The sequence below is a fragment of the Alosa alosa genome, chromosome 20, assembly GCF_017589495.1.
Source record: "Alosa alosa isolate M-15738 ecotype Scorff River chromosome 20, AALO_Geno_1.1, whole genome shotgun sequence".
Lineage (NCBI taxonomy): Eukaryota > Metazoa > Chordata > Actinopteri > Clupeiformes > Clupeidae > Alosa > Alosa alosa.
This window is the reverse complement of record NC_063208.1, coordinates 7,316,106-7,340,860: the sequence shown is the minus strand read 5'-3', so window position 1 is coordinate 7,340,860 and position 24,755 is coordinate 7,316,106. Positions and strand designations below refer to the sequence as shown.

The window sequence follows — 24,755 nt, the reverse complement described above, 5'->3', positions numbered from 1 at the left end:
TTCCCTGTTGATGCAGGATCTAAGCAAAGTCAATAACCAAAATGGACAACCAAAGAATCGAAACAGCAAAAAAATCACCAATGGAGCAGCCAGAACATCATTGATTGTTGACATGACAGTATGATGCTATGACAGCACCTGCTAGCATCTTTATTTTAAGGAATATATATATTTATTTATTTTTTGGGGGGTGGTACCACACCATTGGCTCCAATCTCTCTTTACTAGTAAAAAAACAATTACAATGTACAAACTACGAAAAGTGTTTATTTAGAGGGTTCACATGAACAACATTTAGAACAATCCAAAATGTTATTGATTCATTGTCTATTTTTGTGATATAAAAACAAGAATACTCATAAATATTAGGAGTACACCTTGATTTAAATACGCTTATACACTTAACACTGTCACCAATCTGACACTGATGAGAAACATTAGCAAGAAATATAAAAAAATAAAACCAATACAAATAATATTCAAAGGCATAAATAGTACTAGAGAGCACAACTTCAATGCATACAGATCACTGCTGGCCTTTTCAAACAGCAATAATTGAGCTCAATTTTGTTCGTAGCTCTGTTATGTGTTTCTTTCAGCATGTAGCATGAATCTTATGAGCTTCACACAACTTCATTGCATTGCCATAGGATGAGAGAGCAGAATGAACATAGCTAAAGTAACCTCATTCAAAGCCTTAGGTGCAGTTAATCAATTTCAATGTTTGACTGAGTATACAACATTAATTAATGCATTTTTAGCAGATATTATGTGAGGCTATTAAAAGTTATTATGCCCATCATAATTCAAACAACATGCTATACTTAATACATGCTTTAGATAATAAATAAACAGCCTCAACCAATATGCCAGTGAAATCGCTTATATAGTTTGAGTGTTACACAGTGTTATTACAGATATAGCACTTCTATTTTGGACAGCTCCCCGTAGTCATTCTCAGATCTCCACAGCCCCAGAGCAGAATTGTTGCTGTGCTTATCTAGAAAAAAAAAACATTTCAGTTTTACAATTAAATTCTATTTCAATCAAAGGGAAATTCACTAGAGGTGTAGGAATTTAATACATGGCAGACATCCTTATCCAAAACATACACTACTAGTAAAATACAAGTTATGAGTTATCCCTTTAAAAACAAAACAGTCACAAAGATCGGTGCAGGTGACTTGACCATCCTGGCACTCTTGAGTCACTTGTTAAATACACAGGTGACGACCAAGTCGGATCAAAAAGGCCCCACCCGGACACTCCTTATAAGAAAGTCACCACAGGATGTTCACAAGCAGGCAGGTTTATATGTTGGAGAGACTCAGTCAATCAATCAAAAATCATTTTGCAGTTCTGACTTTACAAATGGATTTTTATAAAAAATAATAAATAATAATAAAATAATTAGTAATAGAATAGTAATAATCTTCCTAGTAAACAAACAACACTTGTCCAACACTTGGCAGTGCTAGAAGGCTCTAGGATTACCCTGGAAACCCAGAGTTCTCGCGAGAGCACAATTTGAATTGTGCCCGCAAGATACTCTGGCCACGAGCAATGATCCAAATTTCTTCTATCTCTCGAGCGAGAGGGACCAATCAAATCGGTGTAGGCGGGACAAAGGCGAGCTACACTGATGACTGACACTGATGAATTGTTGTGATTGGTCGTAGCGTTATCCAACTGTGTGCAGTGAGAGTTTCAAATGCATGCTTGGTGCCGCCCCTCGAATTGGGCCATTTTCATTACTCGTGGCCAGACCCTTAATCTGAAAGATTCCAGGGTCTGGTTTACCAGGCTACTCTAGGGTTAGGGTCAGGCAAGACCTACCACCTGCCTTGAAGTCACCGGTGGGGGCCCAAAACACCATCAAGCTCAATTTGAATCCATGAGGTCTGTGTCAAATATGACATTTTCATCAACTAAATGGTTGGACCATTTCAGAGTCTAAAGGTCTACTAAATTTAAATTTAAAGCTTTCTCTTTCTGTAATTGTAACAAAACAGCATCCAAATCTCACCAGATGAAATGTGTTACACAGAATATTAAGTTTACCTTTCTTTTTGTATGGTTCACACTCAGGGATTCACCACATACATCCCGGTACTGGTCCCCCTGGGTTTCTCTGGGGTTCGCAGGCCAGGGTCACCCTGAGAACAAACATTATCATGTTTATATCTTACATTCACTCATTTGACAGACACATCTATCCAAAGTGACTTACATAGGTCAATTATTTTACAAGGGCCATCGTGCCTGGAGCCATTTGTTGGGGTTAAGTGCCTTGCTGGAGGGCACAGGGAGTTCAAAGGGAATTGAACCCAAAACCCATGTTGCTAGGCCAGCTCCTTAATCACTATGCTACCAGCAACCCAGGCGCTTCGCTTCCACCCCATATTGTAGAGTTTTATTAGGAGAAGTTGGCAGAATGTGGCTAATAACTGTATTCCATTAGAATCTCAAACGGCTCCTTAGCCCTCAAAGCCTCCCTGCAAAAGGAATACTCTTTTCCTAAACCATGCAAAGAGTGCAAATATATGTGTGTGTGTGTGTATGTGTGTGTGTGTGTGTGTGTGTGTGTGTGTTCCTGTACTCATTTCTCTCACCATGTGTTTGAGGGTGGGTGATTTGGCTGGAGAGTGGGATGAATATGGCTCATGTGAGTATGGATCATATCTGGGTTGAGGTTCCTTCTCAGGCTCATCCATACAACACCAGCGCAGCAGCTGAGGAGACATCAAGAAACAGTGTGAAGAAATACTACAGTGTGACTGTAAGGAGAACAGTGTGGAGAAATACTACAGTGAGACTGTAAGGAGAACAGTGTGGAGAAATACTACAGTGAGACTGTAAGAAGAACAGTGTGGAGAAATACTACAGTAAGACTGTAGGAGAACCGGTCAATATGAAAGAAATTAAGTCAAAATTAGACATATCAGCTTCACAATCTTAAAAACAACAAGTTTGGCAATGATGGTGAAAGACTTTTTTTGTGGGAGATGATGATGATGTTGAGGTTCTTGGGTATTCATTTGGTGTGTTTGTGTTTTTCTTTTTTTTTTTTAGAGCATGTTGGTCTTACCAACAGGATTATCAGAATGATGAGAAGCAGGAGGATGAGGGAGGCCAGTACAAGCAGAGCGATACCCCACCCTGGCACCCAGTCCAGCCAGTAAGGCACGAGTGGTTTGGAAACGCTGGAGGTTGAGTGGACCGTGTTGGGGACTCCAGGTGCAGTAGAGGTCCAATCTGTAAACAGAGAGAGAGCCGATCCAGAGGAGGTGGTGGTAGCGTATTAGCAAAGGAGAAAGGAAGTGTTCTTTTTTTTAACAGTTTTTTTTTTAAAGTTGCTTTAGAACAGTGTGTTTTGGACAATGATTCATGCCATGTTTCTGTGTGTACTATATGTGCTATACTTCCTGCAAAGAGTAATTTGGATAAACTGGCTAATATGAATTTGGCTAATATGCATTTACATGTATTAATTTAAAGGCGAACTATGCAGGTTTTTTGGCTTAATATGCATGCTTAATTTATGTTAACTTAACAGCTTCAGAGTCATTGGAATGGTTATATGACTTATTTCGGGTTGAATGGTGGCCGACTCGCTTCCCCCTCGCACCACCTAGCGGAAAAACCACCCTTGCAACTGTGGGCCGGCGGGCCGACGGTCTCAGTGTCAGGAAGTATAACGAGTGTAACGAATTGCTTTACTGCATTTAAATACACATACACGCCAGGCACCGGCTAGAACAAGGTAGTGATGGAGTTTCTCAGACATTCGTCATGACAGAGCCAGTGAAAAAGAAGCAAAAACGATAAAAACAACGAAGAAATTGCCAATACTGCATAGTTTCTCTTTAACTTACAAATGCCAATTATATTACAAGGGCCAGAGCAACTTGGAGGTAAATGCCTTGCTCAAGGGCACAACGGGAAGGCAAGGGCACAAGGCAGGAATTGAACCCACAACTTTTCAAGCAACTGCATGCTAGCCTAGCTCCTTAGCCACTACGCTAGCACCACCTGAATCAAATCAGAGCTTTTGGCTGTATTAAATCTGAACACTGAAGTGAGAGTGTGAGTGGGTTGGTAGTAGCATAGTGATTAAGGAGCTGGGCTAGCATGTAGTAGCCTGAAAACTTGTGGATTCAATTCCCTTTGAATTCCCTGGTGATTGGTCCACCATTGCTGGACTCACCTGTTGCGTTATTATGCAAAGGTGTAGTGTGGTTAGTAGCAGCTCCCGTCGGATCTTGTCTATGGGGGCTCATCGAATGAGGAGTAAGAGAGGCTGGCTCACTGTTGGACCTGGAAGCTTCTGTGGTTGTGGTTCTGGAGGTGGTGGGAGACCTGGTGGTGATGGGTACGGTGGTTTCGTTCACTGACAAAGCAGAGATCTTTTAGCACTTTGACATCTTTGTTGGATTCAGTAGCAATACAAACACAAAACAACACAAAACAAGGTACCCAGCCCAGGCTCCGAAAACTGGAATTCTGGGATTATTTGTTTGGTCCTTGGTTAAAATAATAAAAAAGAGAAGGCCCTGGTCTATGCTTTTACCTGGGAATTAATGTTTAAAATGTAATTTAAATTTGTAAATTAGTGATAAACTATATATCAAAATGCCTTACCGAATGTTTGAATAGGGTTAATTTGGATCGGTGAGCTTGATGTTTGGACCATAAAGTCCAATAATTCGTTTCTAACCACAATGGTTCCTAGGGTGCTTGGACTTAAGGAGAAAAGAATAGTTGTCTCCACATGAATATGTTTACCTTCCCTGCAAGAGAGGAGATGAGCATGAGATGGACATCATCTGATAAATAAATAGTAAGATGTTGTCAGTAAGGAGGATATGTGTGCATATCAGACTGACTTGGTATGAATGAATGCTTACGTGAATGACATGTCAGTAGTTCCCAAGAAATGTCCTTCTGGGTCAATGGAGATATTGTAGGCTTGAATAAACTGCACATAAATAACAAAACAGTATTTTCAAAATCATCCATAAGTTCCTGTGAGGCAACTGGCAGTGTGTATGTGTGTGTGTGTGTGTGTATGTGTGTAGACATTGACCTCACACATACAATACTAGACCCATATCTGAACAGATGAATTTGTTCTCTGTCACACCAGTTGGCCAATACATTTTTTTCTACAAAAAGCATGCTACACATCAGCACCATGTAGAGTGTATACTGTAATTTCCTCTTACCACAAAATCAACCAAGGACTTCAGGTAATTGTAGTAATTACTGCTGGAATCGAGGAGGGAGTTAGAGAACTCAAAGTTGGTGATCTCTGTGGACAATGAATAAGCAGCCATAGCCACTGCCCGTTGACTGCGGATCCGTCCATTCGGTTGTGTGGCTGGAGGAGATTCAACAAAAGAGTGGTTTCATAAGATCTCCATTCCTCCCCACTATCACTGGTTAACATATAGCAGGAAATGCTATCTATAGGCCTTTATTTTTGGGTTAATTTAGTTGTTCAGCTTTTAAAGTATGTTTACAGGCCCTAATTTAAATTATGAAAGTGCAAAGCCAGTCAATGAGCAAAGTGATTTTTTTATGTCCTAAGACGTATTTGTTACATGTGATTGTTACATTGTTAGTTGTGGGGGCTAACTGTTTTGCTTTTTGCTAGTTTTTGTGCTTGTAACTTTCTGTTTAGCCTTAAATCTTTCGGGCAAGCTTCGAAGGGAGGCTGGGTGCCATTTTCGTTTAACCTTGTCATTTTTCTCCTGTTTTTGGTTAGTTAGAGAGTGAGGTTAGTTTATGTTGTTAATTTTATCTTTTGTTAATTAGTTAATTCCTCTCCTTGTAGATATTTGGGTTGGTTTATTATTTTGGCCTTTCCCCCTCCTGAAGTTTTATGTTAATGCTTCCTGTGTTTTGTGTAAATGTAATAAATTCAAACTTTATTTCATACATCTCTTGTGTTGTGAGGCGCTGAGGTCAGGAGAAGGTATAATTTCTACTTTTTCAGTTATATCGCCCTAACGCCTAGCACCAAAAGGGGGGCTGCTATACAGTATGTGCTATACTACCTGCAAAGAGGAATTTGGAAGTTGGAAGTCTAACACAAGTGGTTACTTGTTACTGCATGTTGATTTAAATCAGCTGATGTCCTCATTAATGTGTTGGCTTAGTACTGCAGATTCTTATATAACAATGCAGTCCTGCTACCTGGTTAAGATTCAGGGTCTCACTCTGGCTCAAGTGGGAATCGAATCCGGAAGGATGACTTACCATGGAGTTATGGACAAAACTGCAGTTTTGACATGTGTGAGAGTTTATACAATTGAATGGATACAGATTGTCAATATTTTAGATGTTTTTTTTTTATTTTATTTTTTTTCATTTTACAAGTGTAGTGCAATACTGCAAATTAAGTTTTGTGATGATGAGATATGTGCTACAAAGTCATCCTGGGACACTTCCTTGTATGCTCATTGATGTGTAACTGAAAAATAAATCAATAAACGAATAAAAAATTGAAGGAATAAATCAACGAACAATTCAACAAATGAACAAAGTCATTTTTGTCAGCATAGTCTATATATGAAGTAGAATGAGTTGCAAGACAATGGATTCAAATGGCCGCTGGCTAATTCATTTTGCTTTCACTTCAATTAAATTATTTGAAAATTGTGGGACAAGTTGACAATTTTAGAGCAGAAATCCAAAGGGGAAAATCGCATATGAATATATGGAATAAAATGATGCAAAACTGGTGAAGCTAGGACTCATTGTTGTTGAGATATAAGACAACATGTAAAATTGATTATTATAGCACCACCTATAGGCGCAGCTACCCATTTTTTGAGGGGTATGCAACAACAACTTAAGTAAAACAAAAGGCCAATAATGTATTACATATTATTATTTTTAAAGAAATTCTGCCGATTTAAACTTGAAGTATTGTTAAATGTCGCATTGTCACTTTAAGATAGTCTAAACGGTTCTCATAACATCCTTTTGCCAGCTGTTGCTCACAAAGGATCAGGCTGATCTAGCCTTTGTTTGCGCCACATTGACAGCACAATATTAAGTTATTACAAGGAGTCCTCATTGTTAGGAAATGGAAACATGAGTTGTTGCTAGTGTGACATTTATGTTTGCAGTTTGCCATTAAAAGTGCAGTATGAGCATGGTAGCCACCTAGCTATCTGAATGATATAGGCTATGTTTCAATCGGCATATGCTTAGCAAACGATAGTTAGTCACATAAATAGGTAACATGAATAACATGAACATGAAACGTGTGCCTCCAAGCACAGACGTCACACTTTAAATCCTACCTGTTGCTTTTCAACATCCACTTATTTAGCTACTGTCGCATCCCTTGACATGCCATCTCATTTTCCCTTTCTTTTTCTATTTTTAGCCCCCGACAGCTTTTTTGCTTTATCCACCTTTTTCCACAGACGAAAACTCACTACTCGTATCTGCTCACTCAGCGCTCAAGGCGCCCCCACTCCCTCTTCTATGTAAAAATTCTATGATAGAAGAAAAGTTGCAATTGGTGGATAAACTCGTTTGAGAAGTGGATCAACTCTAATAAGAGGTGGATAAACTGTGTTTACTTGAGCCTCCACTACATCCCTGCTGCTGAGCTACTACCACAACTGTCCACTTAACAGATCAGAGACACCACAACTTGATTTATATTTTAACCATTTCACAAAGTATAAGTCCTATTCTTGCTGCCATTCCTATGTCTACAGTGTATGGCTTTTGCAACCATTTCTGTATTTCTTTAATTTCCTTCCCATTCCTTGTAAAAACAATACAATGAGGTCCTACTACGGGGTACAATGTAAAGAACTCCTGCTGTAGTTCAGGTTCAGTCTTAGTCATTAAAAACCTAAATTAACAGCAATACACGTAGATGAGGAAAGAGCATGACTAACCTCCACAACCCACCTGAAACCAGGAGTATCACTGCGCTTGTTAGGAAAACCCACACAAGTCCTCTTGACCATAGATGTGATAGTTGTGCCATTGTCACAGTTCTGAATGTCGCCAAAACTCCCAGGTTTCAGCAGTTTTCTTGTTCTTCGTCTGCTTCCTCTTGCTGCAGTGATACACTGATGTGCTGATGGCAGTGGGAAAAGCTTTGTGTGGCAAGGTCCTGATATAGACTAAAAGCTAATTCGTCAATTTTTAATTTAAATTTAGGCGTGTCATGTAACGTATTTAACGGTGTTATATAACTAGCCTATCAGCGATCATATTATATCACAATCAATCTTCCTTGTGATAGAACATGGTCATGTTGACATGTAATCACACCTGTCATTGTAGCCTAGGAAATGCGTAATGTTTGCTGCTGTCATAGCATCATAATTCCGATTGCTATGTAATACATGTTTTTGAAAACGGGATTGTAGACCTCCCTCACATTCAGGGTGGGGGATTGCATGCATAGCCGTGGGGACGGGGCTGGATATAAGGGTTTCTGCTTCGCAAGATTTCCCATTAGCAGCAAAAATTATGCATAGGCTGCTTATGAAATTGCAGCACATTTCTGCAATCTGCAAACGTGGGACGGTGGCAGCAAAGTTTTTATGGAGCAGTAGCCTGCAAAGTTGTAGGCTACGTTCAACTCCTAGCTTCTGTTGTGCCCTTGAACAAGACACTTAAACCCGAGTTGCTCCGGGGACAGTGACCCTTGTCATATAAAGGTAAAATGTGTGTCGCTTTGGATAGAAGCTAAATGTATAAAGTAAATTTCTACAGGGTTTCCAACTTTGGCCTGACATTCTAATGTAACAGCTCCCCAACATAATGAGTTTGCATTCCATGTCAAGAAGCAAAAGTTTGCGATGCAGGAAGTAAAGGGCAATTCCACGGAAAATGGATTTTTTGTCACATCCAACGTCAGTGAAATGCCTTGGCATTTGTATGATGTGAATGATAACATTCATTTGTTTGTGCATTTTCTCTCATGTACATCCTTCAGCCAAAAATAGCAAATGCTCAAATTTAATGTAATCATTCACATCATACCATACCATCACATTTTATTGGTGTTATGGATGTTACAAAAAACATAATTTTCCATGGAATTGCCCTAAAAAAATGTCTCATCTTACCCTGCTCTCCCCTAAGCCATTGTTTCTGTTGCCAACAATAAGGCCTCTAGTCAGAAGATGCTTGTTCATACTACAACCAAAATCTTATCCCTGTGCACAACTATAAAGTGTCCTTCTAAAAACAGACCAGATAAACCAGATAAGATTAACCAGATAAATCATAGTGTATTAAAATGATGTAGTGGTGATTCTCCTCAGTTTAAACACATGTATAATAATACATTAAAGTGGCACAATCTCACAAACTGCTAGATGATAGCTGATTAACTGATTAAAAGCAGTTATGTTCGAGTTACTGACCTTTCCAAATATGATGTAATTGGGAATGCTGTACCCATACAAGAACACAGCCTAGCAAGAGTGAGTGTAGAAACAGACATCCATCTCCCCGAGCCAACTGAGGCTCTTTAACAGATTCTGATGCTAATTGCTCTTCAATGGCCTGTGTTCTGACGCAAGCCTGTGTTGGATTATTGCACAATTAGTGCCAGTCAGAGCCAGAGATAGCGGCAATAGGTGATAACCTTGCTTGTGGATATAGTGCCTGATAAAGTTGTTTTGCGTAATGTTTTTTTTTTTTTTCATTTTCCCCTTTTTGCAAATTTAAATCATCTATATTCATTATTTGATTAACTGAGGAAATTCAGTTTGATACATGTGCATAGATATTGGCATATGGTGAAACATATGGTGTCCGTTAAGAGTGGACTTGCATATCACAGAGGCTCGATCAGTGTAAGTATACTCTTTTGATCCTGCGAGGGTCTCTGCTTTTATCTCAATCCGTGAATTAGTGAAACACACTCAGCACACAGTGAACACACAGTGAGGTGAAGCACACACTATCCCGGCGCAGTGAGCTGCCTGCATCAACAGCGGCGCCTGGGGAGCAGTGAGGGGTTAAGCTTAGGTGCCTTGCTCAAGGGCACTTCAGCCGTTCCTACTGGGTTCGAACCGTCAACCCTCCGGTTACAAGTTACCCCATTATTTAATTAACTGAGGAAATTCATTTTGATATATGTGCATATATTTTGGCATATGGTGAAACATAATGGTGTCCGTTAAGAGAGGACTTTCATATCACAGAGGCTCGATCACAGTATCACTCTTCCCTCTGTTGTTTAACTAACCCTAACCAGAGATGTATTTCAGAATATTCAAATTGCCTATCAGCATCTTATCTGCATTATTAAAAATAAACAAAATATGTCACTCCTTTTCCCAATGTTGGTATTTGATAAATGTCACTGATGTAATTCCCAGAGGAAAGAAAATGTTAAAACGAGAGCTCCTCTCTTTCTCAATTGTTTCTCCTATAATGAGATCACAGTGATATAAAAATGAGATTATTGCTTTTGTCTCCCGCTTCTCAGGTTTGTCTCTGGAGCAAAAGAGTTAAGTTATCTCAGTGTAGACTCCCTTTAATCTACAAATGAGATCTCATCAATATTTTAAATAATGCTCAGTGTTGTCTAATTTATACATCTCATATTTTACTCAGGCTGATCCACCAGAGAGCTCTCTCTGTAAACTCATGCAATTCTCATTTCAGATATTTTTGGTAAATCTCAGATTAGGCTCCATCAGTTCTGTAAAAGAGATCTCTTCACAAGCTTGAACCGTTCTCATTCTAGTCATCTCAGTTTAGTCCTTTTTGATTTACAAAAAAGAGATCTCAGCAAAGGCTTATACAATACTCAGACTTGCTCAATTTATATATCTCATATTTTACTCAGGCTTATCCATCAGAGAGCTCTCTAAGTGAACTCATGTAATGCTCATCCAGACCTATTTGTTTTATAAATTAGTCTGATCTGTAAGAGCTCTAGCTGTTGTACAACAATTCACAAATGATTTTCATTGGCTTATTTGTTTTAATTGCACATATTTTCAAGTTCACATTTGCAAACAGTAGGCCTAACCATGTGATGTGACCACCACACATGACGATGCTCTGACAGACCTCTGAAGTTCGCCTACAAAAAAAGCTACCATCTATGCCCATATAAGGAGATCACCTGTTAAATTTTCGCGCAGGGAGACAAAGAAATTGGAGATGCATGCAGACGTTTTCCTGAACGCACTTTTGTCTTCAACCTTCGAGTAGATATTATAATCAATGGTACGTGAAGGCGGCACAATTTGATTTTTGCTACCCCAGAGCTAACTTGCGACTTGCAAGTTAGAGAAATCAAGTTAGACTCCAGAGGTCTATGATGGTCGGACGTGACAAACTTGTCTGCAGAAGACTCCTACCAGAAAACGCAGTCTAGATTTGGCGCCCAGTGAAACCAAGTGAAACGATGTGTGGGTATGAAGGATTGTGCCACCACGAAAACTCAGAGAAGGTACATTAACATTTTGGTAATTTGCTAACGTTCTTGCATATTTTTAGACTCAATAAATCATTGAACAACCTGACGAAGCAGCACATAAAGTTAGCTAGCTAGTTACAGTGCAGTGCATGAAAATGCACTGTTCTGTTATCCGAAGTCTTCTTCTTCTTCTTCTTCCCACCAAATTTCTGCGTCTAATTCAGCTTTAACCGTTTAACTAGAAACTTCGTTCAAACTTTGTAACGTAGGTCTTGAAAAGGACACGTGGGGAATGTATTTTTCACTTTTGTAAACTTTATACTTTTGAGATATTAATAAAAACAAGCTTTATTTTTCCCCATAGACTTAACATGGGCTGATGACATCACAATGGGCTAATTACCTTGATTTGCACCTGTATCAACTTCCAGCTGCTCACTACTAGGACTCATCAAAGGGCCAGTTAAACTGATTGCACCTGTATCAACTGCTTTCTGCTTAACTAGGGCCAACTCTCTGTGTCTCTCCATTCTACAAGGATATAAGGCACATTCCATCCAACTTTCTATCCATTCATCCTCTTCAAACCATTCACTCATCCACCCATTAAACAATCTGCCTATCAACATCCATTCAACTTTCTGTCTATCAACATCCATTACACTATCTAAATTCAACTTTTAAACTATATACTCTGTCTCAGGCTTTAAGCATACAATCTGGCTCTCTTTAAGACTACAGATTCTGTTCCTATTTCCTCTGCCCACAACTGTTTCAAAAATAAATGTCCTCACTACAATAATTCACTATTAAATAATTTAACTATTTAAACTACTCAACTATTTAACTGTTTAGACATTTAAACTGTCAGTTGTTATCAACTATGACTCCTGCCAACTGTTTCCAAATAAAAGTTTGTTTTGCATTTTATGTTAATATACAGTATGTTTTTATTTTCATGCACTGGTAATTTCCTCGAAATTACATTTTCTAGTTAATGTTAGCTACTTGTAAGTTACATCACTGGCCCGCTTGTATATAAAGCTAACGTTAGACAATTTAACGTTGCTAGCTTACTTTGCCTTATACAGCTTTAGTCTGTATGTTTTGAATGGTGTTAAGCCATGCTGTAGCCAAAATGCACAGAATTTTAAAATGTCTTTGGGATGTCAGTCAAGATGACGAAGCTAACGTTATTGCCACTGGTTCCAGCTCAATGCCACTGAAAAGAGACTTCTTAAAAAAGACTGCGCTAGACCATCTGATCAAATTGCTGAACAAACAGCGTACCAAAATGGTATATTTTCCCCCACAATATGTTCTCACTTTTGTTTAACCTGCTATACATTACAGCATATTGTAACAGGAGTGAAAGGGCATTCTTGTAACCCAGGTAAACTAGGAAGTAGCGTTGCTGCGGTCGGGTTGATCGAAAATAGGCAAGTCAGCATCTGCAGTCATGAATAACTTACCAGTCAACATTTCTTTTGCAATTAATAGAATCTGTAGCATGCAAATCAAACCAGCTATTAGCCTAACTGAAATAAAACCATGATATATCTAGGTATGGTGAAAGGTATGTGATGTGGGGCTATCTATCTATCTTTTAATTACCAAGGGAACTTTATCAGGATGCATAGTATCCTGAGTCCATTCAATAACTGGCCTTTAAAAATAAAAATCTGCCTATGGGATTTTAACATAGGGGGTTCCTTACCTATGCCCCCTGTATTTTAAGGAATAACATTTATTAATTTACGATACCTGGTTCATTCACAAAGAATATTGGTGTGTTTAAAGGTTGGATTTTTTCCTCATTTGTTAATTGAGGCATTAAGATAAATTTCCAACAGATGATTTATTGTATTCCTCTTTTAGTCATTTCAGCCTGGTTGTCTTACCTTATGCACAGTTGATGGTTTTATAAAGACACCCCTACACCAATAAATAGTTCATGTAGACTGTCACACAATGGTAAGTGGAACATTGGCCACAGCTTGTAACAACTTTTTTACCATTCTTTGCGTAGGGATGTATACACAAGGATGTGTAACCTTGTGTAAGGTTAACTTGGGAATTACAACAGAAAGGAACACGTTTCAGCTAATCAAAATCAATGACTGGAACTGTCAGTTTCAGAGCTATTATTACCACACTGATAGATTGATTTTGATTTTTATTTGCAGCCTACGTTATGCACTGTGGAGCGCTCTGCCTATGGACAGCTGTGGAATCCGCAAAGGTCAAGAAGGCTTTTGTTACGAGGGCTGGAGGTTCCAAAACATCCATGATTCTGGGGTAATTTTCTCTTATTTTAAATTATTTCCAATTGTGGTGAGCATTATTGGTGGGCTTTTTATAAACGGTAGGCCTCTATTGCACTAAAATTATTCAACCTTTATACAGTTAACGCCAAACTGTGTAGCTACGAAAGCTACAAAATCACATTGTCATAGAAATGATAGAGGTGAAATTTCCACTAGGTTTTATGAAGATATTTTACAGATGGGCTGAACATACATCAAAAGTAAAAAAAATGACATGGCCAAAATGATTAACGTAAAATGATTAAGTATAGCCTAGAGCCGTATAGAAGTACTTTTGGTATTCCTGACCTAATGCAGGGTAGCCGTGGGGTCTTAAAAGTCTTTAAACGGTCTTAAATGTCATGTTCCTTAATTAAGGTCTGAAAAAGTCTTAAATTCTGTTGCCGAAGTCTTAATTTTTTAAACGAAGGTCTTAAATTTTAACTAGAAAATGTAATTTCGAGGAAATTACCAGTGCATGAAAATATAAACATACTATATTGACATAAAATACCAAACAAACTTTTATTTGGAAACAGTTGGCAGGAGTCATAGTTGATAACAACTGACAGTTTAAATGGCTGAACAGTTAAATAGTTGAGTAGTTTAAATAGTTAAATTATTTAATAGTGAAATATTGTAGTGAGGACATTTATTTTGAAACAGTTGTGGGCAGAGGAAATAGTAGTCTTAAGAGAGACAGATTGTATGCTTAAACCCTGAGACAGAGTATATAGTTTAAAAGTTGAATGTAGATAGGATGTTGATAAACAGAAAGTTGAATGGATGTTGATAGACAGATTGTTTAATGGATGTTGATGGATAGGTTAATGGGTGGATGAGTGAATGGTTTGAAGAGGATGAATGGATAGAAAGTTGGATGGAATGTGCCTTATATCCTTGTAGAATGAAGAGACACAGAGAGAGTTGGCCTAGTTAAGCAGAAATCAGTTGATACAGGTGCAATCAGTTTAACTGGCCCTTTGATGGGTACTAGTTGAGCAGCTGGAAGTTGATACAGGTGCAAATCAAGTTAATTAGTCCATTGTGATGTCATAGTGCTAATGCAAAGTCTATGGGGAAAAATAAGCTTGTTTTTTGTTAATATCTCAAAAAGTATAAAGTTTACAAAAGTGAAAAATACATTCCTCAAGTGTCCTTTTCAAGACCTACGTTACAAAGTTTGAACGAAGTTTCTACGTCAAACGGTTGAAGCTGAATTAGACGCAGAAATTTGGTGGGAAGAAGAAGAAGAAGAAGAAGAAGAAGAAGAAGAAGACTTCGGATAACAGAACAGTGCATTTTCATGCACTGTAATTATACTAGCCTAGCCTAGAAATCTAGACGCACCCCTACATTTGCTGCCAGGGCTAGTCTAGCAACCTCCGTTGGCTTGTGAGCTCCAGAAATCAAAACTCAATCAGGCCAATGAAATCGCGGTATAGAGTCGTTAGGTGGGCTTAACATAATGATTGATGGCAGAGTTGCAACGGTTTGGCTTGAATTCCCCTGCTACTTGAAAACAAATAAGATGGATGTTGCTGTTGGCTTAACAGTGTGACACGAAGTTAAGCTTTTATTAAGTTGGCAAACGTTTGAACTAGCCAACTAGCTCCGCTGGTGGGAAACGATGGGACTCATAGTGCTGCCCCTGTCCCATTAAGTGCAGAGGGAATTTGAAAGACAATTGATTATCCCGCCCCTCGGACTGAGCACTGCGAACGGTGAGTGCCCAGACCCTACATTTTAATTATAATTTTAACACTTTAACAAGCAAGGTGAAATCGGGAAAAACAACAACAATGTGAAAATTCAACAGGGGGTTGCGTAACGTCAGAGATCGTCTAATTTAGTGTTGTACGGTGCACCGATACTACAAAAGTGTCGCAATAGCTATTAGCAGTTGTCACAGTACCTAATTTTATTAGTATCAATACTTTTAAGAATGACCGTGTTCTTGTTCGTGTGCACAAGGCATGCTTCTAGTGCCTCCTCCCCAAGCCTGTGGCTGTGCTGCCTTTCTCCTCACACACATACGCCAAGAGCTGTCGTGCCATAAACAGCGAGACATGGCTGCTAGTTTAGCTTAAGTGATTCTGTGGTAACACATAATAATAGGCTAATATCAAGTTGATTTGCTCACTTGCACCTCTCAACTTTGTGTTGCTAACCTACCTAGGATATGAGATGTACGTAGGTCTATTATTGGGTTTAATGTCATTTAGAAATAGGCAGCGCAACCTTTGCAAACTTTTACATCTGGAGAGAGCTCCTTGCTAACTAATTCTGCTAGCTCAGGTCATGTATGTCATTCGTCATTAGTGCTAAAATCATTATTGAACATGATCCCTTCTATGAACTTGATAGCTTTTCATTTACATTTATTTTATCTAATGACAGACAACAATAAATTGCATCCACATATCCTTATACATTATGTGCAACTATTATTCAATAGCCTAAAACCGTGAGACTGAAGGCTACAGTAATTACTCACGTATTTCTTAAGATAGATAGAGATAGATAGATAGATACTTTATTGATCCCCAGGGAAAATTCAGCAGCAGCATACATACAACACAAACACATTCTTTAACAGCAGAAAGAGTAATTAAAGTATATAATATAAAAACACAACTAAGCATTAAGGACAGTAGAAGATAAAGAATATGCTAAATATACTAAAATACAAATTATACTAACAATGCAATGACTTGCATTGTTAGTATAATTGGCAATGACTGAGGCAGGGACTGAGCCTGTGATTCTCTGTGCATAGTAAGGTATGGTAAGGCGCTCTAAGGTGCTCTGTGCGAATGAGTGTCGTGGTGGTAGTGCAATGGTGATAGTGGTCATGGTGATAGTGCAAATGAGTAAGTCAACAGTGCAACAATGCAGAAATAAAGTAAAGTAAAGTCTATATATCTATATATTTAACTATTTAAGAAAATGTATAAGTGTGGCCACAGTTTGGCTGTGGCATGGAGGGGGGGGGGGTTATGCATATGTGCTAATGTGCTAATATAGCACGCAAAACAGTGAGGCATAAAGACAGTGGTACAAGTGGCTAGTGGACAGACAGTACCAAACATGGAGGGGGGTGAAGAGGCAGACAGACTATGCAGAGAAGTCTATCTCTCCTCTTCCCTTAAGTGAGGCATTGAACAGTTCAATGGCCCTGGGGACAAATGACTTTCTCAGTCTGTCAGTTGTGCAAGGCAGTGAGCTTAAGTCTCCAGCTGATCAGGCTCTTCTGCTTAACAATAGTGCTGTGGAGTGGGTGACAATCATTGTCCAAGATGTTGATCAGTTTGTTCAGGGTCCTTTTGTCAGATAGTGAAGTGATGCACTCCAGTTCAGCTCCCACTACAGAGCCAGCTTTCCTTACCAGCCTGTCAATTCGCCCCACATCCTTCTTCCTTGTGCTTCCTCCCCAGCATACTACTGCATAGAAGAGGACGCTGGCAACAACAGACTGGTAGAACATCCTGAGGAGCTTACTGCACACATTGAAGGACCGCAGCCTCCTCAGGAAGTACAGCCTGCTCTGCCCTTTTCTTGTAGAGTGCATCAGTGTTGGCTGACCAGTCCAGTTTATTGTCCAGGTGGAGACCCAGATACTTGTAGGTGCTAACCACCTCCACATTGACCCCATCAATGTGGACTGGTAGCAGAGTGGGCTTAGACCTGCAGAAATCCACCACCATCTCCTTTGTCTTTGAAGTGTTAAGTTGAAGATGATTGAGTTTGCACCATTGCACAAAGTCCTCCACCAGGCTCCTGTACTCCTCCTCCTGCCCGTTCCTGATACACCCCACAATTGCAGTATCATCAGAAAACTTCTGCATGTGGCATGACTCGGTGTTGTAGCAGAAGTCAGATGTGTACAGGGTGAACCGAACTGGAGAGAGCACAGTTCCCTGTGGCGCTCCAGTGCTGCAGATCACAGTGTCGGAGAGACAGTTCTTCAGTCTGACGAACTGTGGTCGCTCGGTCAGGTAATCTGTAATCCAGGTTACCAGGTGAGCGTCCACACCCATCTGCAATAGCTTGTCTCCCAATCTGAGGGGCTGGATGGTGTTAAAAGCACTTGAGAAATCAAAGAACATGATTCTCACAGCACTTTTCCCCTTGTCCAGGTGGGAATGTGTCCTGTGTAGAAGATAAGTGATGGCATCGTCCCACCACTTTCTCCTGGTAAGCAAACTGTAACGGGTCTAGTGCATGGCGCATCTGGGGGTCTGAGCATGCCTAAGACCAATCGCCCATTGTCTTCATCACATGTGATGTAAGAGCCACAGGTCTGTAGTCATTAAGCTCACTAGGGTGTGGCTTCTTAGGGACAGGGGTAAGACATGATGTCTTCCACAGTGTTGGAACTTGTCCAAGGCGTAGGCTCAAATTGAAGATGTGCTTCAGTGGTTCCCCCAGTTCAGCAGCACAGGCCTTGAGTAGCCTTGGGCACAGTCTGTCAAGCCCAGCTGCTTTATTGCTGCGCAATTTCTTAAGTTGGACTGTCACTTGATCCTTTGTAATGGTGAGGGGTGTAAGGGGAGGGAGGGGAGGGTGCATCTGGGATCTGTGTGCCTGATGGCTGTTGACTGAGGTCGTTGTCACCTCATTGTTCGGATCGCCATGTGGGGGAGGGGTGCAAAATCCAGTGATGGTGGGGGTCACGATAGCCTGTGATGATGGAGGTGAGTGTTGCGCTGGTATGGAGGGGGTGTGAGGGTGGGGGCTGGGGGATGGTGGACAGACCACCGCCATTGGAGCTGGAGCAGGGCAGTCAAACCTGTTGTAGAAGTGGTTCAACTGGTTTGCCCTGTCCAGGTCCCCTCGAGCTGCTGTTCTTCTTCAGGCCAGTGATAACCTTCATGCAGTCCCATGTCTCCTTCAAGTTGTTTTCCTGCCGCTTCTGTTCCACCTTCTTTCTGTAATCCTCCTTAGCTTCCTTCAGCTTGAATTTGAGTTCCCCTTGCACGCGCCTCAGCTCTGCCATGTCCCCCTCTCTGAACGCCATCTTTTTCGTGTTGAGAAGGGTCTTGACATTGCTGGTTATCCAAGGCTTGTTGTTGGGAAAGCAGCGTACAGTTCTGGTGGGAACAACAATGTCCATGCAGAAGTTCAGGTAGTCAGTTGTGCACTGTGTGACCTCCTCCAAGTCCTCTCCATTCTGTAACACACTCCAGTCAGTACACTCGAAGCAGTCTCTCAGAGCCTCATCCACTTCGGGTGTCCACTTCCTGAAGGTGCGCGTGGGAACTGGTAGCCTCTGTACTTTGGGCTTGTACATTGGCTGGAGATGAATGAGGTTGTGGTCTGACTTTCCCAGTGGGGGGAAGAGCTCGAGGTGGAACGTAAACACAGACAGCAATTGCGTGCGAGAACTCCCTCTTAAAGTGACAAGCACTCAATTACACCTAGGCCTACACACCACATTAAAATTTGCCTAGGTGTAATAGTTAAAAAATAAATGTTAAGTATTCAAATGACTAAATATGTTTAGCAATTAAGCAGATTAATAGTAATTATGCAGATTAAAAAAATACTATACATTAACTGTACACTTTATATGAATTTGAAGGTGTATGATATAGAAACATATGAAATAAGCCATAATTTTCCGTGTGTGTGGAAAGATTCAAGCAGAATCTAGGATGCCCACTGGTGTGAATGATAACACTATATTCAATATTACTGATGATGTGAAGGTGGTCTGGGCCCCCAAATCAAATAAATTTTTTCGTTATCGAATTATCAAAGAAGTATCGAAATCGCTATTCTTAATGTGGTATCGGTATCGAAACAATAATTTTGGTATCGTGACAACTACACTAGTCTAAATTCTTGGAATATGCGCAAACAATACTTTGGGTTTTCGCACCGGCAGCAATGAATCAACATAATCAGTCGAAAGGAGAGGACAGCACATCATGGGGAAGTGTTGTTTTAATTGTTATTATGGATTTGATCTGGTGTTTTACAACCGCATAATGGGTGTAAAACACCAGATCAGCTTTACTTTCTTGTCCATAACTTGTCTAGGTTATGACACATTTTATTGTTCTTTGTCCTTTGGACAGTGCCTGGTGAGCTCGAACAACAAGGCTTTGAATCAGTTTACACCAGATTTGCCCTTCAATGAGACTGTGTGACATGTTCCAGCAATACTCATCACTTAAACCTCACTGATCACAGGAGAAATGTTCCTGTTGAAACCCGCTATCAGAACTAAACAAGGCAACGCTGCATTTAGTTGTTATGCGTTCGGACTATGGAGCCAGCTCCCAGATGACAAAAAAATTGCCCAAATTACTTTTTTGACATCAGGACTCTGAACTAAACTATTTTCAGATACACTGAATAGGCTTAGTCCAACCAAAACAAGGTTTTGCCTAGCGGTAAACTGGATAGGGGTTAATCCTAGCCTGACAATACAGTTTACTCACTAGATGAGGTGAGGGAATTCAACAAACTTGTTTAAGCTTGACAAATATATCAATAAAATCTGTTTTTCAATTGGGCAACATAGCAAATGTGAGTGGTAGCTATCACATCCCCCATTCTGTAAGTGATTAATAAGGTGTGTCTGATCTTTGTGCTGTATCAAAATTCCCACAGTTATGAAAGCAGACGGTCAAACAAATGTCTTACTTTGTATTTTTGAGTGGCTCACAGACTAACAATGTTCTATTTTCTGCTCTTCTCTCCCTCCTCCCTTTGGTTGGTTCCACCACCAGGATAAAAGACGCAGATTGACCAGCCCACGCTTTCATCCACCATTGTACACAGTATGTCACACTGTAAAAAGTTTAACGTAAAATTTACAGCAACTTGCTGGCAGCAAATAACCAGCAAGTTGCTGTATTTCACTCTACAGTACACCTACTGTATATGAAATCACAGTACCTATGCCTGATACTGTAAATGCAAACTACAGTAGTACTACCAGTGCTGTAATGTATACAGTATTGAATTGTCTACTGTATTTTTAATCACAGTACTTATGGATCATACTGTAACTTAGTACAGTAGTAATACCAGTGCTGTAATATTATATACAGTAATTTTGGGAAATTCATATCCTGCTTTATCTACAGCCAGGATAAATTTGACTAGGCCTAGGTATGGTTTAGGCTACACAAACTTGCATAAATAACCATTGACAACCTGTTATCAGTTTGAAAAGCAAGTACATTTATTCACTTTTTCCGTTTAGAAATTCTCGTGTGCTGCATCCTAACGTTAGACCAATGGTTGCAGTCAGCCTGATCCACCACCAGTAGCAGAGTGAAGCAGCACCTACCAGAAATAGAAGAAAAAAAGATAAACAGTGTTAGATAACAATTTTCAACTGAAACTGAAGGCTACTTACAAGTGAAACTTTAGAATAATCATTTATATATATACTGTATGTTTTTTGAGTTTACTGTCAAAATGCCAGGCTGAAGATGGTGTTAGCATAACTCAGTTTCGCAAGGTATATTTAGCTGCTAACGTTAGCCAGCTGGGTGAGCTCATTGATGATGTTTGCTTGCAGCAACACATTTGGCAGCAACAGCCATTCGCGCTGTTCATCCGAACAACGGTTAATGATAGTCAGATGTGACTTAAAGTTAACTTATATCAATATTGCTAAAGTTAGCCTATTAAACTCACAAAACCGTACATGATTACGATGAGTTAACGTTACATAAGTTAGCTGGTAGCAGCTAAACCTCCACGTTAACGTTAACCAGCAGCACATCATCTTCAGCCTAACATTGTGACAGTAACATACTAGGCCTAGCACTACTAGCGAATGTTTTATATAAATTATATGAATATAATAAACTGTAACTTACTGAGAACTAAGGTAGGCCTAATATAAATGAGACTGCCAAAACGTTAACGTAACATAAAACATTAACGTTAATGCCACCTTCACAGCAACTATGATAGCTAGCCTAACGTTACTTAGTTGATCCAACAAGAATGGATGAGTTTGTAAGTTAGACAGTACAACGTACATAGACTGTACACATGCCCGAATTTAATGTAGTACAATTTCACAATGAAACATTAACGTTACATAAATAAATGCTTGCTTACCATTAAGGTGGAGCTGCGAACTTGACAGTGCTGAACACTGTTGGTCTGACTGACTGAACTGTTGCTCAAAAATGATCTCCCGCCGCCGGACAGTTCAAACGTCGTCGCGCGGTACACGTTTCAATCACCACGTCAACATTTCCCAGTAAACCATAAATTCATGACTTTTCAATATCTTTTCAAAATGATGATTTGGATGGAAAAACAACATAATATCAATGTCACCTTGCTATCTGGGAGCTTAACTTTGTATTTATGTGCAAAAAGAAAACAGAAAACCCCAAATGATTTTCTGCCATGTTTTTTCAAAATTTTTCAAAAAAGCTGACAAGTGAGGGAGGAGTCAGATTTATTACTGTGTTATGATTCGCAGCAAATTTTTATTACTGTAGTTTGACCATTTTTGACCATAATTCATAGCGAAACTACAGCAACATACTGTATTCACAAATACAGTACACATTTTTCTCAAAAACAGCAGTGATGCTGTGAAAATCACAGAATCTTGTTACAGTGCACGCTTTGGCACAAGTTCAGTTTGTTTATGTTATTGTTTATTAGTTCATTTCTCCATGTTGTATGATTTATAGATAGACTTAAATTGTCATTGTGCAGTTGGTCCGTACAATGCAATTTGCTATGTGTCTCATCTTTTGCTTGTTTTATTTCTCCTAAGGCAAAATTAGGAGAAATAATTGTGACAAAAGTAATACTTAAATGATCCTTAAAAGAGAATCACCATTTTGCCTCTTTAGCAACAGAAGGGATACAAATGAGAAGCAAAAGTTTCCTCTGGGTTGATGGTACTTAGAAAGAGTGACACAAGAGTGTTACGTTTATTACATCCATTCACATTGTTTTAATTTAGCTGGCACTTTTGTCCACAGTGACTTTCAAAGGGGATAACAATCAAAGTAGGCCTACAGAGTATGAAAATAACAATAAAACTGCCTTGTATATGACGCAAAATGAAATAATAACTCCTTCATTTCAACCAGCAATCCATCGCTGTACAATAAGACTTTAAAGGTGTTAATTTCCTCTGCTATGTGACATGCCATGTAATAGCATCACATCGCTATCAGTGCAAACAATTCAAAGCACAATTAGCTTCAATGTGTAATATGATAGCCTGTCATGCGGGTCGCATTTGATATGCGTCATTTGCGTTGTGATTAATGGGGGGGTAATTGACAAGAGAGAGAAAGCGGTAGAGAGAGAGAGCCCCAAGACAATGGACCAGGAGAGGTCAGCCGCACAATGGAGGGTGTAACTAAACACAAACGAGTGGCCAAGGTCCCTGCCTTGTGAACCTAAACAGGTTAAAAAAAAAACATAGTAGGACACACACACACACACACACACACACACACACACACACACACACGTGCTGCATCAACAAACATGTGCATTCCTCAAGACATTTCCAATGGCACATAACAAAACACTGAGCTAATGGTAACTCGGGAGACAAACAAACTAAATTTGACCTTTTTGTAGAATATTATGCTAGTCCGATTAATTTGGTTTTGAAAGTTTCAAACAGAAATCCTCCAGGAACAGATTGAAAGGGTCTGCATACACATGCACACACACACACACACACACATGTATATACTGTCTGACAGATGATTATTGATATCAACATTTCTCCCTATACGTTCACATTTATATAATCATATAGTCATACAGTCATATTCTGATATAGTGTGACTATCTCTTTCACAATGTATTGGCTTCGATTATTGTTTATTTATTTTAACATGAAATGCCAAGGATGATGATAGGGGACTATTCTTCCCATGTAGGCCTACTCCCTTCCAGCTGAGCATGGAGCACCTTCCTATGGTCACTCGCCCCTTACACTGTCACTTCCTTCTCCTTATATAGTCATGGTCAAACATGTTGCATGTGAAAACTAGATAACAACAACCAAAACTGAGTTGTGCCGTGTCTATGGAGCCTGGACATCAAGGTACAGTGCTGTAGGTCACCCAAATTAGTTTAATGGAACTGGTCCCAATTCCCATGCAGGTGGCTCAGCCAATTCTTTGACAGACAGAAAATCGCTATAGTGCCAAACTGTGTGAGAATTGGTTTGTTGGCCACAAAAATGGCATGTGCCTTTTGTTTACTTTACGCCACCCCCGAGAGGCTTGCCCGGCACTGGATAATGTGCAGGTCAAGCCAACAGCATTTGTGCACAATGTGTTCTATCTTTGGAAAGGTCTTTGCGTCACTGTGATACAGGAGCTCTGAATAGGTGAAGTGTTCATTGATAAATAAATAGGAGGCTTGCTATTAAAGAATCATGATTACTGTGAGCAGGGCACCAACGCCCATGTGAACTGGGAGTGGCGATTGGTGATTGGTGTGTGTGTATGGTGGGAAGAAATCCTGCTGCATGGACACACATGCTTATGCCCAAGTACACACACACACACACACACACACACAGACAATCACATACTTACACACACACACAAGCAGATATAGAAACACACACACATTTCACTAATATCCCTACAATAACAAAAACAATACATTTGTGTGAGCTCTGATTTCTATGTCAGCAGTGAATTGCATAAATTCTGAAATAATTCTCATGTTATGCCCCATAACATGAGAATTGTCTTTACTTCTCCCACTGTTTGAGTCCACTGCCCGCAACACATGTCCCCTTGTTTTATCACTTGCCTATCTGTGACTATTTAATGCCTATCCAATGACTATAGGCACACTTCACCTGATACAGCCAATGTGACGGCATTTCAGCGCACAATATGTTCGACATCTGCTCTGTATTTTAATATGGGCTTTCCTTTCTTGTAACATTATCAGAATGCTTTTGGATTGCAACACCAAAACAAAAGGCTGCTGAGTTCTACAATATTGACAATAGTCCCACTACAATAACTTGATGAAGAAATATA

At 39.7% G+C, this 24,755-nt stretch overlaps 1 protein-coding gene across 1 annotated transcript; it reads right to left on the bottom strand.

Annotated features, from left to right (window-relative positions):
• Positions 1–335: 335 nt before the first annotated feature.
• On the bottom strand, positions 336–8,107 carry LOC125285602. Its single transcript, XM_048230129.1, has 9 exons — positions 7,939–8,107; positions 5,226–5,380; positions 4,908–4,978; positions 4,642–4,790; positions 4,208–4,390; positions 3,089–3,255; positions 2,613–2,732; positions 2,062–2,156; positions 336–1,000 (listed from the first exon to the last, which is right to left on the bottom strand). Exons 1-8 carry the CDS (start codon positions 8,015–8,017, stop codon positions 2,085–2,087), a joined length of 996 nt encoding a protein of 331 aa, XP_048086086.1. The 5' UTR covers positions 8,018–8,107; the 3' UTR covers positions 336–1,000; positions 2,062–2,084.
• Positions 8,108–24,755: the final 16,648 nt, after the last annotated feature.